This window comes from Hyla sarda, chromosome 6 (assembly GCF_029499605.1).
Source record: "Hyla sarda isolate aHylSar1 chromosome 6, aHylSar1.hap1, whole genome shotgun sequence".
In the NCBI taxonomy this organism is placed as follows: Eukaryota; Metazoa; Chordata; class Amphibia; order Anura; family Hylidae; genus Hyla; species Hyla sarda.
The window spans coordinates 73869551-73886592 of NC_079194.1; the positions used below are offsets into that span (position 1 = coordinate 73869551).

Here is a 17042-nt window from a genome sequence, read left to right on the forward strand (position 1 = left end):
CTACGCAACTTTCTCTGTAGTATACAGCAGCTGATAAGTACTGGAAGGCTAAAGATTTTTTAATGCAAGACAAAAAGAAAAAAGGACACTCGCCCCTAGTGTAATACTTCAAGACCTTGGGGTAAGGGAAGGGGTTGGTGTTCCACTTACCAGATGGTGTTGCGCTATGGGCACAACACCTAGATGAGCTCGAGTGATGATGCAGTGTGCTGAATGCAGCCTGGATCCTCCGGTATCAGCATTCGCCAGAGGAAGTGCCCGATCCGGGCAAGAAATGTGTTGCTACTGTGTGCTCAATAAATATCTTTATATGAATGATGGATGACCATTGAAATCTCCTTCACTGCTGTTTATTGCGCCTATTAAGGATCATTTTTCCCTTTCCTGTTCCAAAGATTTTTTAATAGAAGTCATTTACAAATCTGTATAACTTTCTGGCACCAGTTGATTAAAAAAAAAAAAATTTTCTTTTTTCACCCTTTCACCAAATATTTAGCTCTGACGTATGGTATACATCTACAGGTCATTCACTTGTACACATTGTCCGAAATCTCCAACCGCCCCTGAAATTCCATCGCCAAAAGAATGAACTTGTCGTTGAGTCTGTGAGGACGTGAGTGAGTCTGTCCGTGTGGTCCTAGGCCGATAGATTCAGTGGGTGCTGCCCACTCAAAGTTTTTTGGTCTGGAGCTTCCTATGTATGAACAAGTGTGAACCTAGATCACAGTCCACTGATCAATATCTCAAAGTCTTGATAAAGGGTGTCTGCAGTACACACTAAGAAAATGGACCGGGATACTGATGATTAAAATATTAACCCTTTGCCTCCCCTACATGTTTTGTGGCACCAGCCATGTCATCAGGGCTATGGAGGCAATTTTTTGTTTTAATGAACAGAATTTAATTATTTTTTTATTAGTACGTATGAGTAATGTTTTTATGTGTGTGTTTAAAAAGATATGTAAATACATATTAGTTGATATAGTTTATTAGTACTGACATTCTGTGTTAATCTTTAAGGGTACTTGTCAGATCCCACAAAAAAAAAATGTATGTGTTACTCAGTACCTAATCCTGACCATGTGAACCTAATCCTCTCAGGGAAAGGGGGTGTGTCCCTCCTTGTGGTGGTGGGAGGTGATTGGCTCGTCTGCTCATGCAATCTTGTCCATCTCTTGTCTATGACTCATGGACAAACCTGATGCTGCAGCAGGACTGGTTAGTGTCCTAATAGGTATGGGGACCCCTAGTGGGGGGATTTTCAGGAGCTGTTTCTTTATTAAATATAAAAAAAAAAAATAAACAAAAGGTCTTTTAATTTTTTTCAGTAACAACATATAAAAAGTATTTGATTCTGACGGTGCCCATTTAAAGTAACATTATATATGAAATTATTTAAATTCATGTGTGTTTGTGGTCACAGACACATTCCTCTTAATGCTTTCTCATCATTTCTAACAATTTCACTAGGTGCCCTTTTTTTCTGAGGAGATTTAAGTTTCCTTGCATGTTTTTTGAACTGATAGTACAAAGGAAGTCCGGAGTTGTTTCTGTTCTCCCCGTTAGTTGGTGTAAAGGAAATGAGGAGGTTGAGTTTTGTGTTTATTGGTTGACCAGATGCAGATCATTGTAGCCAGCCCGGCTCCTGCAGCAATGTCCACATAGCACTCACTTAGCTGTGAAAGTCCCATTGACAAGGTTTGGACCTGTGGTGGCCGATGAGGTACTACCTAAGGCTCTCAGAATGCTCCTCTTTGGATTTGTCGTCGTCCTTTCAATGGCCTGTATAGGAATGGTATTGCCACAAACTGTAAGTTTTCTTTTGCTTAGAATGGAAATACTATTTGATTTCATTCATTGTTGTACCAAAGGACATTTGCTCCGATGGGAATCACTTCTTTATTTGCTTAGCAACCTAAGTCAGTGTTTTCCAACTAGGGTGCCTCCAGCTGTTGCAAAACTACAACACCCAACCTCATTGTACCCTCGGAGCAGGTTTCTCCCTGCATCTCTGTTTGCACGTCTGTGTGTGCAGGGATGAGCGTCAAGTGAGTTGGTCATGACGCGCGGCATCAGTAGGAATGACAATTGGCTAAAGCAGCTGCTATGGACAGCAGAGGTGTGTAACAGAGATGTGAAGGACAAGCAACTTTAAAGGAGTACTCCAGCGAAAATCTACTTATCCCCTATCCACAGGAAGGAGGGTAAGCAGGTTATCGCCAGGGGGCCTGAGCGCTGGGGTCAATCGTGATCACCAGGACAGGACTTTGGCGCTCTCAGTGAGGAACCAGTAGACGACACGCGCTCCATTCATTTCTGTGGGAGCACCAATGATGCCCAAGAACAGTACTCTGTACTTTTCGACACTCCCATAGGAATGACTGGAGCATGTGCCGGCTGCAGCACACGCTCCTCACTGAGCTTTGTGTCCCATCCCAGTGATCGCCGGGGGCCCCAGTGGTCGGACCCCCCCCCCCCCCCCCCCCCGATCTGCTACTTATCCCCTATACTGCGGATTGGGGATAAGTTATTTTTCACCGGAGATCTCCTTTAAGGGTAGAGTCACACGTGCTGCTGTGTATTTTCCTACCCATTGAAGTCAATCAATAACGAAAATAATGCAGCGTATACACTATGTGTGATCCTACCCTAAATGGGGTTTTTCTGTTTTTTAACATTAAAGGGGTATTCCAGGCCAAAACTTTTTTTTATATATCAACTGGCTCCGGAAAGTTAAACAGATTTGTAAACTACTTCTATTAAAAAATCTTAATTCTTCCAATAGTTATTAGCTTCTGAAGTTGAGTTGCTTGTTTTCTGTCTAACTGCTCTCTGATGACTCACGTCCCGGGAGCTGTGCAGTTCCTATGGGGATATTCTCCCATCATGCACAGCTCCCAGGACGTGACATCATCATTGAGCAGTTAGACAGAAAACTTAATAAGCTAATAACTATTGGAAGGATTAAGATTTTTTAATAGAAGTAATTTACAAATCTGTTTAACCTTTCCGGAGCCAGTTGCTATATATATATATATATAATATATATATATATACTATATATATATATAGTATATATAAAAAAGGTTTTGCCTGGAATATCCCTTTAACAGGCTATCATTTTTAGATCGGTGGGGGTCCCATTCTCCGCACCCCTGTGGATCAGTTATTTAAAGGAGCTATGTTTCCATTATTGTTTACACTGTCCTGTACAACATAGCATTGTAACCAAATTGTAATGCCAAGTACAGCTGCCACTATAATACAGAGCTCTGCCTGGTAAGCAAATAAGAAGACGTGGTGTTCGCTGGGCATAGCTGCCTCTTTAAACAGCAGATCATGGGTGCCGAAAATTAGAGTCCCTATCATCATAAAAAATTAAAAACAGGAAATACCCATTAAGGATGTATTCAAATGATACAGTATCCTGTGCGTATTTGATGCTGAGGATTTAAAGCTGCAGCGTTCAATGTAAACGAAATGACTGAACACAGACTTCAAAATCTGCAGCTTCAAATCCTGTGCATTAAATATGCGCAGGATACTGTATGTGTGAATAGGCCCTAAGGGTACATTCACAAGTACAGGATCTGCTGCATATTTTCTGCTCCTGATTTTACTATCCACTGACTTCAATGGGTAGCAAAATCAGCTGCAACAAATAAGCAGGGAAATATGCAGCAGATCCTGTACATGTGATGAACGCATCTCTAATATGGCTGGCTGGTAGAGATGAGCCAACTTACAGTAAAATTCGATTCGTCACGAACTTCTCGGCTCGGCGGTTGCTGACTTTTCCTGCATAAATTAGTTCAGCTTTCCGTGCTCCAGTGGGCTGGGAAAAGGTGGATACAGTCCTATGACTGTATCCACCTTTTCCAGCCCACTGGAGCACCGGAAAGCTGAACTAATTTATGCAGGAAAAGTCAGCAACCGCCGAGCCGAGAAGTTCGTGACGAATCGAATTTACTGTAAGTTCGCTCATCTCTACTGGCTGGTTTAAAAAAAAAAAAAAAATGTCTAATACCCAGTTAGTGAATCTGGACCAATGAGAAGTAAACCTTCTCTGCAGAACTCAGTCTATTAGCCAGGGCAGAGCTATGGAGGATCTAGTATGCCCAGACATAGTCTTTCCTGTAATCCGGTTCCCTAATAGTGTCCAATACTGCCTCCTATGGTGCCTGCCTACTAACAGTCACCCAATCAGAATAAGTACCGTTAATAACCACCCTCTGTTACCTATCACTGAGCCAGTTACTTACCCACATCCCGATACAGCGTTTTAAGGACAGAATATCTGTTATCAGTCATAAACAGAATCGCTGAAAAGCCGCAGAGGTGACCACCGAAGAGAAGTCCTTCCAGCTCCCCTAGTATTAGAAAGCTACAATTCGTATATGGTCTGAGAATGGGATACACTATGGAACACTATTTTAAACAGTCTGCCTCCAGCTGTTGCAAAACTACAACCCCCAGCATGCCCAGACAGCCTTCGGCTGTCTGGGCATGCTGGGGGTTGTAGTTTTGCAACAGCTGGAGATGCGTTGTTTGGAAAACACTGCCCTACAGATTCCCAGCATGGCTGTACTTATGTCTATCTCCTGACAGATAATGGACTAATGGCTTAATGGGAACATGTCGCCATAAAAATGCAGTCCGGTCTACAGCTGCCATGTTACAGAGCAGAATGAGCTGAACCGAATATAATTTGTAAATTTAAAGGGGTACTCAAGTGGAAAACCGTTGGAAAGTTGAACAGATTTGTAAACGACTTCTATTTAAAAATCCTAATCCTTCCAGTACTTATCCGCTGCTGTATGCTCCAGAGGAAGTTCTTTTCTTTTTGGACGACTTTTCTGTCTGACCACAGTGCTCTCTGCTGACACCACTATCCATGTCAGGAACTGTCCAGAGCAGGATAGGTTTGCTATGGAGATTTGCTGACAGTTCCTGACATGGACAGAGGTGCCAGCAGAGAGCACTGTGGTCAGACAGAAAAGATCTACACAACTTCTTGTGGAGCATACAGCAGCTAAGTACTGGAAGGATTAAGATTTTTAAATAGAAGTAGTATACAAATATAAATGTATACCTTTCTGGCACCTGCTGACACCGCTGTCCATGTCAGGAATAGAGATGAGCGAACTTACAGTAAATTCGATTCGTCACCAACTTCTCGGCGTGGTAATTGATGACTTATCCTGCATAAATTAGTTCAGCTTTCAGGTGCTCCCGTGGGCTGGAAAAGGTGGATACAGTACTAGGAGACTCTTTCCTAGGACTGTATCCATCTTTTCCAGCCCACCGGAGCACCTGAAAGCTGAACTCATTAATGCAGGATAAGTCATCAACTGCCGAGCCGAGAAGTTCGTGACAAATCGAATTTACTGTAAGTTCGCTCATCTCTAGTCAGGAACTGTCCAGTGAAAAAAAAAAATTCTCACTGGAGTACCCCTTTAATTTTTCTAAACTGCACAAAATGACTCTCTATTAACTTGCCCTAAAGCCCTGATACACAGAGAAGCTTCTTATCTTTAGGTTGTGGGAAGGGGACTTACCAGATAAGCCAGTTCACATCAAATCGTCTACAAGGTGGACCTGTGGGCCCTTTCAAAATCATAATCTGTCTTCATGTAGAGCTGCCTCTTCACAAGTTTGATCATTTGTTTTTGACCCTCTCAACCCTTTCCCAAGCTATCAGTACCATTCGTTTTTCCAGTCGATATGCTAATAAGGGAATATACTGTCAACTGGTCATCACATCTTAATTCTCAAGGGGGAAATCATTAGGCTAAGTTTCTACTTGTTTTTTTGTCCTGCGTTTTTTTGTTTGCAAAAAACGCCTGAAAAAACGGCAGTGCAATTTCCTGCATCTGGCGTTTTTTCTGGCGTTTTTTTCTTTTTGTGTGGAAATTGCATTTTTGGCACCTTTGCAGTTATTTTTTTTGGTACCCAAAATTTGTTGGGTACCCCAAAAAAAAAAAATAAATAAATAAAAGGATGCAGTAGTGATGGAAAAAAATTTATTTAACGGAATTTATATTTTTTATGACTAAATTTTATTTATTTTTTAATAAAGTGTGTGTTTCATTTTTTTATCTCTATTTTTCACATTTTTTAGATAGTACTAAATCTCTCAGCGTGGAACAGACTGTTCCATGATGAGAGTAGTAGTACCTGTACTAATAGACATATCGCCCCGGGTGTCAGTCTGACACCCGATGCGATCTTCCATAATATAGCAGAGATGTGGAGCGGCTCTATACAGCGCTCGCATCTCTGCTCTGTACTCCGGCCAGTGATGTGAATAGAACATCACTCATTCATATTTTCCGCCCAGAGTGGGGATTGGCCGGATGTTGCAGCCAATCACAGCTCACAGAGGGAAATATGAATGAGTGAGTGGCCATCAGGAGAATAGTGCAGAGAAGCGAGCGCTGTATAGAGCCGCTCCGCATCTCTGCTATAGACAGGACGATCGCAGCGGGTGTCAGTGGTGACACCCGCTGTGATCTGTTCTTACCTGCAGGTACTACTACTCCCAACATGGAGCACACTCTGCTCCATGATGGGAGCTGTAGTACCTGCATTAATAGACAGATCGCAGCGAGTGTAACTTCTCACACCTGACTATCTGTTTATTAATGCAGGTACTACAGCTCCCAGTATGGAGCAGAGTGTGCTCCATGTTGGAAGTATTAGTACCTGCAGTTAAGGAAAGATCACAGTGGATGTCACTCCTGACACCTGCTGTGATCCTCCTGTATAATGTATAGATGCGGCTGGCTGCTCTTCTATAGTCCCCTGCACTGACGTATATATAAACCTATTCATATTTCCTACAGAGAGTTGTGATTGGCTGGAACCATCTGACCAATCACCGCTCTCTGCGAGAAATATGAATAGGTGTATATATATATATATAAATATACGGCAGTGCAGGGGACCATAGAAGAGCGGCCGCATCTATACATTATACAGGAGGATCGCAACGGGCGATCTGTCAATTATTACAGGTACTACTACTCCCATCATGGAACAGTGTGTTCCATGCTGGGAGTCGTAGTACTACCTAAAAAAAAATAAAAAGTGAAAAACACACACACACACACACTACATTTTTATTATTGCCGGCTACATTTTTAGTGCCCTGCCCGCCCACATAAAGTGTTCCCTGTTTAAAAAGTAATAAAAATTTTGTAATAAAAAAGATAAATTTCGTTAGATACAATTTTTTCCATCACTACTGTATCTTTTTTATTATTATAATTTTTTTAAATTGTACCCTACGAAATGTTATTAAAAAAGGTGTCTCCATCACTTTTTTGGATCGCTTAAGTCCAAAAAAGAATAAAAGCCGCCTGAAAAAATGCCAAAGTTAAAACCCACATGGCGTTTTTCTTGGTGTTTTTCTTGGTGTTTTTTTACTCCCATAGACTTCCATGGGAGAAAAACGCCACAATTTCAGGGAAAAAAAGGCCAGTGGCTCAACATGCTGCGATTTTGCAAAACCGTCAAGGAGCTGAAAAACGCCAAAAAAATTTAAAAACACCAAAAGGATTAAAAAAAAAAAGTGCCAAACTGAAAAATGCCAAGTGGAAAAATAATTTAGCGATTTCTCATTGATTTACAGCTAACATCTGGCCGCAGCGTTTTTTGGCCGAAAAAACGCCATGCAGCGTTGAATAAAAAAAAAAAAAACACAAATAAAAACTTTGCCTTAATGTCTGTGGCCCATTGACAATCTATGGATATGATTGCAGTCTATGGTTTTGTTAGGGGGACAGTCAATGCAATAGGGCACCATCGGATCCCCCCCCTCCCCATGAATATGCAGCTTTCAGGTGTCCAAGGATACTGGATGTTGTACTTTTGCATAAGTTTAGGAGCCTATAGCGCAGTTACATAGTAGCTTCGGTTTCCAGGTTTGTTGCATAAGTGATACACTGATTATTGTATCGAAAACAAAACAATTGCACAGTAAGCAGTCGGTTCGTCTGTGCCCCATTTTTAGTATAGCATTATCCGTGCCTGTACAGCAGCGCCTCTTTGTAATGAACGGGACAGAAGTAATGGCAGTTTGTGAGTCAAGGTTCAGGCTAAAAAACTATGCCTCCAAAATGGCTGTTCATCTTACTAAAGATATTTTCTCTTTAGATCATCTCTGGTGCCACCTCCCAAATACAGGAATAGTGCAGACTAGGTCATCCTCTGAATAGTCAGTGACATTAGGCAGGATATCCCAAAAGGAAGAGGATGTCACAGATTTGAACACTGGAATAGTGCTAATCCTTATGTACATACAAGCAACTCATGTTACATATATATGTTACCTAAATGCGCAGGATGTTTTTAGTGCTGCCAATAAAAAGAGAATAGTAAAAAAGATGCTTCATTGATGACCACAAATGGTACTATTCTGTGGCGGAAATTCCATAATTCGTGTTCTGCCGAAAAAATAAACATGTTCATTCATTCGAACGATGGAATTCCTTTTGTTCAATCTTTGTTTGTTTTTTTTGTTTTTTTTTACGCTTCTTTTTGCAGATAAAAAAATAATAGAATTCCAGGATGTCCGTGTGATCTGTGCCTTAGGGTGTGTGCACATTACGGAATATCCGACCGAAAAAATTCTAGCAAGTCATTCCTTGTGCAGCCGGAGCTGCCAAATAAATTGGCGCTATGACCGAATGGAGATGCGCCGTCCCTATTGATGGTAATGCTCTCCAGGTAGAATTCTGCCGAAAGAACAAACATGTTCATTCTTACGGCGGAATCCAAATTTTGAATTTCCGTGGTGGAAATTTAGCACTGTGCACAGAGCAGCAAAATCCCATTGAAGACAATGAGAGGCTGCGGCACCAGAATTTCTCCAGGAGGAAATTCCATAGTGTGCATGCGTCCAAAGGGTATGTTCACACATGCATATCTTGCTGTAGATTTTCTTCTTGATTCAATTAAAGTCAATGGGTAGGAAAATCATCAGCAGAAAATCTGCACTAAAATACACAATAAAATATGCATGTGTGAACGTACCATAAGGCAAAAGACCGATGCTGCTGCCAAAAATCTGCATTGGAGAGCCCGTGCCTATTCAAACTTGTAGCAGAAAACATGTTGCTTACTTTAACGGGGTACTCCACTCCCCAGCATTTGGAACATATAGTTCTGAATGCTGGGTGCAGGCTTCAGGGGTCTTCACGCCCCCTTGTGACATCACACCATGCCCCCTCAATGCAAGTCTATGGGAGACTTGCATTGATGGGGCAAGGCGTGACATCATGAGGGGGGCGCGGTGACCCCTGAAGCCTGCACTCAGCGTTCGGAACTAAATGTTCTGAATGCTGGGGAGTGGAGTACCCCTTTAATGAAATCCGTTATGTAAACCAGCACGAAGGATACAGTCAGACGTGCGGATGTGCTTTTGATTTACGGCTGGAAAGTCATTGATAAAATCTGCAGAAAAATACACACGTGTAAATGTACCATTAGTTTAGATAGATGCAAATATATGCTTGTAAAAAGATTTCTATGCTAGATGCTTCGTGAGTCCAGTTCTCTTTTATGAATCTTCACATATTTCTTATTACAGCTGAAAACCAAACGCTGCGATGAGAAAATAAATCTAAAGACGGACTCTGAATGTATGTCATGTGCCGCCTCCCTCAAGTATTCCTGTCCTAAAGGTGTTGTGAAAAAAACCTCTGGAATAGGAAACACTGGATGCAGGTAAGAATGCTGGTGCCATCTTTACCAAGTGTGGCTGCTGTTGGTTTCTATACAAAGTAGCCATCCTCCAGAAGGAAGAGAACCTGCTCAATGGTGCCATCTATAATAGGTACCATCCGTGCCAATCAATGTCCAGCACCTTTGAAGAGCTTTGAAACAAAACTCAGGGTTATTGGTCAAACCAAATTCTCCTCCAGAAGGAAGAGATCCCAAACTTTTTGGCTTCTTGCCCCTCACCAGTAAAGAGCAGGCTGCTAGCTGGCTGGCTGCAGGGAGGACTTTTTTGCGGACAGAATTAGGGAATTTTCTCCTAAAGAAAAGTGTCAAAAGGAGTGTGGAGCCTTAGACAAGAAAGGAGGAGAGCGTGCCTTCTGGTGCCACCTGTTAGGCTATGTCCACATCAGCGTTGTTCATATCCGGTATGAAATGTACATTATTGACACAAAAGGATGTGGAGCTGATGTTAACGGAAATAAAATGATAAAAGCTTTTGTAAAACTAGCATATAAAGTAACATACAGTTAACATCCATTATTAGCCTTCAAAACATCTGTTTATTTCCGATGAAGGGGTTCTCCACCATAAGGTGATTTTAGTATGTACCTGGCAGACAGTAATGGAAATGCTTAGGAAGGATCTGCGCTTGTCTTGGGGCTAAATGGCTATGTTGTGAGGTTACCATTACTCAGGCTATCTTTTTGTGAAATGGCTATTTCCTGTTGAAGCATAGTTACATAGTTAGAATGGTTGAAAAAAGACATACGTCCATCAAGTCCAACCAGGGAATTGAAGGGAAGGGTGTAAGGGGATAAGGGAAAGGGATGTAGTTTTATAATTCTGCATAAGCATTAATGTTATTTTGTTCCAGGAATGTATCTAACCCTGTTTTAAAGCTGTTAATTGTTCCTGCTGTGACCAGTTCCTGAGGTAGACCGTTCCATAAATTCACAGTCCTCACGGTAAAGAAGGCGTGTCGCCCCTTTAGACTAAACCTTTTCTTCTCCAGACGGAGGGAGTGCCCCCTCGTCCTTTGGGGGGGGGTTTAACCTGGAACAGTTTTTCTCCATATTTTTTGTATGGGCCATTAATATACTTATATACGTTTATCATATCCCCCTTAAACGTCTCATCTCAAGACTAAACAATTGTAACTCCTTTAATCGCTCCTCATAGCTAAGATGTTCCATGCCCCATATTAGTTTAGTCGCTCGTCTCTGCACCCTTTCCAACTCCGCAGTGTCCCTTTTATGAACAGGCGACCAAAACTGAACAGCATATTCCAGGTGAGGCCGTACCAATGCTTTATAAAGGGGGAGTATTATGTCCCTGTCCCTTGAGTCCATGCCTCTTTCTATACATGACAATATCCTGCTGGCTTTGGAAGCAGCAGCCTGACATTGCATGCTATTCTGTAGTCTGTGATCTACAAGTACACCCAGATCCTTCTCTACCAGTGACTCTGCCAGTTTAATCCCCCCTAAGACATACGATGCATGCAGGTTATTAGTACCCAGATGCATAACTTTACATTTATCCACATTGAACCTCATTTGCCAAGTGGATGCCCAGACACTTAGTCTATCCAAGTCATCTTGTAACTTATACACATCCTCTATAGACTGTACCGTGCTACAAAGCTTGGTGTCATCTGCAAAGATAGAAACAGAGCTGTTAATACCATCCTCTATATCATTGATAAATAAATTAAACAACAGCGGTCCCAGTACTGAACCTTGGGGTACACCACTAATAACCGGGGACCAATCAGAGTACGAATCATTGACCACCACTCTCTGGGTACGATCCATGAGCCAGTGTTCAATCCAGTTACAAACTAAAGTTTCCAAGCCCAAAGACCTTAACTTACCTGTCAGACGTCTGTGAGGGACAGTATCAAGCGCTTTGGCAAAATCCAGAAACACTATATCCACAGCCATTCCTCTGTCAAGGCTTCTACTCACCTCTTCATAAAAGCAAATTAGATTGGTTTGACAACTTCTATCCTTAGTAAACCCATGCTGGCTATCACTTATAATACTATTATCCCCTATGTATTCCTGTATGTAATCCCTTATAAGTCCTTCAAACAATTTACCCACAATGCACGTTAGACTTACCGGTCTATAATTGCCTGGCGAAGACCTAGAGCCCTTCTTGAAGATTGGCACCACATTCGCCCTGCGCCAGTCCCCTGGCACAATACCAGACACCAGAGAATCTCTAAATATCATGAACAGGGGTACAGATATTACTGAACTTACCTCTCTAAGAACTCTTGGGTGTAGTCCATCCGTCCCTGGAGATTTGCTTACATTTACTTTACTTAACTTACCTTGTACCATCTCTACATTAAGCCAGTTCAGTACATTACATGATGTGTTACCAGCACTGACCTGGCCAATGTCAGCTCCTTTTTCCATAGTGTATACAGAACTAAAGAACCCATTCAGTTGCTCCGCCTTCTCTTGATCGCCCGTGACAACCTCCCCATGTTCCATCAAACTACAAGTCCCATGATTCCTTGTTTGTAAGTGTGAGGTTACTTTTCTCCCTCCTACACATCAGCCACCCCACCCATTAAATCACAACAGTGATCCTTTCCATGCAATAGCCAAGTGTCTTCTGACCAGGGTGCCTCCAGCTCTTGCAAAACTACAATTCTTGCAACCATCACTCCACCCATTGAAGCAGATAGGCTCCCTCTGAACACCTGACTAGTGATGTAATGTCTCGAGCCACACTGCAATCTGGAAAAACCTGTGACGACACTCATTTTGTATGCTGTTAAAATTAAACATGGGGGCAAAGATCACATAAGAATTGTGAGACCACCATGAAACACGGGTACAGACACTATATTATGAACTACACTAACTTTACATCCCTGTAGTGGAATTCCGCAAGCAGAAATTCAGAAGTGTGAATGGGAGTGCTGAATCCTATAGAAGTCTATGGGCTTTAATTTGAAGTGGAATTCCACAAGCAGAAATGTCACCATGTGCACCATGTGTGGTAACCTCCATTTACCATTATATGAAATAGAAGGCACACAGTGCTACACTAAGGCCCAAAAACCACTAGCCCCTTAAAGGAAAACTGTCATCAGTGTCACATGCACTAACCTATCCATACAGACAGATAACCATACTTACCTGCCCCACTCTGTGTTCCAGTTCTCCTGCTATTTTCCTCCGTATCTTCCGTTCTGGGGCCAGCTTGGGACATGCGCGGAGCCTCCTGAGTCCTGACGTAACTGCTGCTGCTTCTCTGTGGAGCCCACAGCAGCAGTGACATCAGGAAGCTTCGCCTGTGCCCCAAGTATGGTTATCATCAGGGCCTACCTGTCAGAATAGTGCAGGTGACACTGATGACCGACTTCCTTAAACCTCTTAAGGACGCAGGGCGTATCCATACGCCCGTGGGAATTCCGGCCCCCACCGCTAGCCGGTTGGGGACCGGAGCCGGATGCCTGCTGAAATCGTTCAGCAGGCATCCCGGCATATCGCCCAGGGGGGTCATTATGCCCCCCCATGTCGGCGATCGCCGCAGATCGCTGGACAATTCAGTCCAGCGATCTGCGGCGATTCCGGGTCAATCGGGTCTCCAGTGACCCGGTGACCCGGAATTACTGGCTGTTCGGGGCCGTCTCTGACGGTCCCGAACAGCCAGAGCCTGCAGGGGTGAGGTGGCACTGGTGCCACCTCACGATCGCCCTGATTCGTCGGCCGACCAATCAGGGCGCCTGCTGCGGGCGTCACTCCCGGAGGGCGTAAGCGGGTGCGGGAAGACGACCCCGGGTGCTGGGGACCCCGATCCCCGGCGTCCATGTTGAGATCGGGGCCCCAGGAGCGACGGCGGCGGCGAGGGACAGCCTGCGATGGAGCAGCAGCAGGAGGTGAGTTACAGCCTCCTGCTTTTGCTTAGCAACAGCTCCCAGCATGCAAAAAGGGCATGCTGGGAGCTGTAGTTATGCAACAGCAGGAGGCAGACCACCACAACTCCAAGCATTCCCTTATGGGCATGCTGGGACTTATGGTTTTGCAACAGCTGGAGGCACATTTTTTCTATGGAAAAGTGTGCCTTCAGCTGTTGTATAACTACAACTCCCAGCTTGCACAAACAGCTAAAGTGCATGCTGGGAGTTGTAGTGGTGCATCTGCTGGTTGCATAACTACAACTCCCAGCATGCCCGTTGGCTGTCGGTGACTGCTGAGAGTTGTAGTTTTGCAACAGCTGAAGGCACACTGGTTGTGAAACTTAGAGTTTTTTTTTTTTACCTAACTCAGTGTTTCACGACCGGTATGCCTCCAGCAGTTGCAAACTACAACTCCCAGCAGTCACCTTACACCATGCACCGTACATGCTGGGAGTTGTAGTTTTGCAACAGCTGGAGGCACACTGGTTTTGAAACACTGAGTAAGGTCACAAACTCCGTGATACATAACCAGTGTGCCTACAGTTGTTGCAAAACTAAAACTCTCCGCATGTACAGTCTGTCAGCGCATGCTGGGAGTTGTAGTTTTGCAACAGCTGGATGTCCCCCCCAATGTGAATGTACAGGGTACACTCACATGGGCGGAGGCTTACAGTAAGTATCGGGCTGCAAGTTTGAGCTGCAGCTAATTTTCTGCAACAGCTCAAACTGCCAGCGAGAAACTACTGTGAACCCCCGCCCGTGTGACTGTACCCTAAAAACACTACACTACACTACCACAAAAAATAAAATAAAAAGTAAAAAAACACTACATATACACATACCCCTACACAGCCCCCCTCCCCTCCCCAATAAAAATGAAAAACGTCTGGTACGCCATGGTTTCCAAAACGGAGCCTCCAGCTGTTGCAAAACAACAACTCCCAGTATTGTCGGACAGCCGTTGACTGTCCAGGCATGCTGGGAGTTTTGCAACAGCTGGAGGCACCCTGTTTGGGAATCACTGGCGTAGAATACCCCTATGTCCACCCCTATGCAATCCCTAATTTAGGCCTCAAATGCGCATGGCGCTCTCACTTTGGAGCCCTGTCGTATTTCAAGGCAACAGTTTAGGGTCACATATGGGGTATCGCCGTACTCGGGAGAAATTGGGCTTCAAATTTTGGGGGGTATTTTCTGCTTTTACCCTTTTTAAAAATGTAAAGTTTTTGGGAAAAGAAGCATTTTAGGTAAAAATGTTTTTATTTTTTTTTACATATGCAATAGTCGTGAAACGCCTGTGGGGTATTAAGGTTCACTTAACCCCTTGTTACATTCCCCGAGGGCTCTAGTTTCCAAAATGGTATGCCATGTGGGTTTTTTTTGCGGTCCTGGCACCATAGGGGCTTCCTAAATGCGGCATGCCCCCAGAGCAAAATTTGCTTTCAAAAAGCCAAATGTGACTCCTTCTCTTCTGAGACCTGTAGTGCGCCAACAGAGCACTTTTCACCCCCATATGGGGTGTTTTCTGAATCGGGAGAAATTGGGCTTCAAATTTTGGCGGGTATTTTCTGCTTTAACCCTTTTTAAAAATGTAAAACTTTAGGGAAACCAAGCATTTTAGGTAAAAACATTTTTTTTTTTTTACATATGCAAAAGTCGTGAATCACCTGTGGGGTATTAAGGTTCACATTACCCCTTGTTACGTTCCCCGAGGGGTCTAGTTTCCAAAATGGTATGCCATGTGGGGTTTTTTGCAGTTCTGGCACCATAGGGGCTTCCTAAAGGTGACATGCCCCCCAAAAACCATTTGACGCTCCTTCCCTTCTGAGCCCTCTACTGCGCCCGCCGAACACTTTACATAGACATATGAGGTATGTCCTTACTCGAGAGAAATTGGGTTTCAAATACAAGTAAAAATTTTCTCCTTTTTACCCCTTGCAAAAATTCAAAAATTGGGTCTACAAGAACATGCGAGTGTAAAAAATGAAGATTGTGTATTTTCTCCTTCACTTTGCTGCTATTCCTGTGAAACCCGTAAAGGGTTAAAACGCTTACTGAATGTCATTTTGAATACTTTCGGGGGTGCAGTTTTTATAATGGGGTCATTTATGGGGTATTTCTAATATGAAGACCCTTCAAATCCACTTCAAACCTGAACTGGTCCCTGAAAAAAAGCGAGTTTCAAAATTTTGTGAAAAATTGGAAAATTGCTGCGGAACTTTGAAGCCCTCTGGTGTCTTCCAAAAGTAAAAACTCATCAATTTTATGATGCAAATATAAATTAGACATATTGTATATGTGAATAAAAAATTTTTTTATTTTGAATATCCATTTTCCTTACAAGCAGAGAGCTTCAAAGTTAGAAAAATGCTAAATGTTCAAATTTTTCATCAAATTTTGGGGTTTTTCACCAAGAAAGGATGCAAGTTACCAAAAAATTTTACCACTACGTTAAAGTAGAATATGTCACGAAAAAACAAACTCGGAATCAGAATGATAACTAAAAGCATTCCAGAGTTATTAATGTTTAAAGTGACAGTGGTCAGATTTGCAAAAAATGGCCGAGTCCTTAAGGTGAAAAAGGGCTCAGTCCTTAAGGGGTTAAAGGGGTACTCCACAGGCCAGTGTTCTTGCTTCGTTCGGTACATTTAGTTCTGAACGTGCCCCTCATGCCGTCAGGCCACGCCCCTGCAATGCAAGTCTATGGGGGACGTGGCGGCCGAAACACTGGCCAGTAGAGAACCCCTTTAACACAGAGAGTGAATTCCACAGTGTGAACGGGTCTCCCATTCACACTGTTAAGTTCACACCGTGGAATTCCGTAGTGTGAACGTACCCTTTAGTCATTTTTCCTTCCTGGTGTCATGTGACTCATTAGTGTTATGAGGTCTAGGGTGTGAATACTGTTCACTGGAAGTTCAACATGGCATCTTATGGCAAAGAGCTCTGACGATCTGAAAAAAAGGATTGTTGTTCAACATAAAGATGGTCTAGGCCAGTGGTCTTCAACCTGCGCACCTCCAGATGTTGCAAAACTACAACTCCCAGCATGCCCGGACAGCCATTGGCTGTCCGGGCATGCTGGGAGTTGTAGTTTTGCAACATCTGGAGGTCCGCAGGTTGAAGACCACTGGTCTAGGCTATAAGAAGAAGAAAGCCTACAAACCTTGACCTATAGATGATATCTGATGGTGTCTAAATCTGCTGCATCCATCCTCCAATCAGACAATTGTTCATCCTGATCCACCAGCATTACATTACTATTATGATGCCAAGCAGATTAAAAGGAGAAATAAAAGGAGATGAAGCACATTTATGGTTATACTAAGCCATGACAATGATATTGATTATGTATTGGATGATTGGTAAAGGTGCCACCCCTGGGACCCTCAGTGAT

General features: G+C 43.2%; 1 protein-coding gene and 1 long non-coding RNA gene across 4 annotated transcripts in view; one reads left to right on the forward strand and one right to left on the reverse strand.

The window, feature by feature from the left end:
* Nucleotides 1–1606: 1606 nt before the first annotated feature.
* STAB1 (stabilin 1) overlaps nucleotides 1607–17042 on the forward strand; it is a 192822-nt gene continuing 177386 nt past the window's right edge. For all 3 annotated transcript variants that reach the window (XM_056524140.1, XM_056524141.1, XM_056524144.1), the window contains exons 1-2: nucleotides 1607–1810; nucleotides 9593–9729. In XM_056524140.1, the coding sequence (XP_056380115.1) occupies nucleotides 1745–1810; nucleotides 9593–9729 (203 nt within the window). In that variant the 5' untranslated portion in view covers nucleotides 1607–1744. The remainder of the gene's footprint in view (nucleotides 1811–9592; nucleotides 9730–17042) is intronic.
* On the reverse strand, nucleotides 1648–16937 carry LOC130275769 (uncharacterized). Its single transcript, XR_008844893.1, has 3 exons — nucleotides 16812–16937; nucleotides 4263–4370; nucleotides 1648–1782 (listed from the first exon to the last, which is right to left on the reverse strand). It is a non-coding gene; the product is annotated as an uncharacterized LOC130275769 (long non-coding RNA).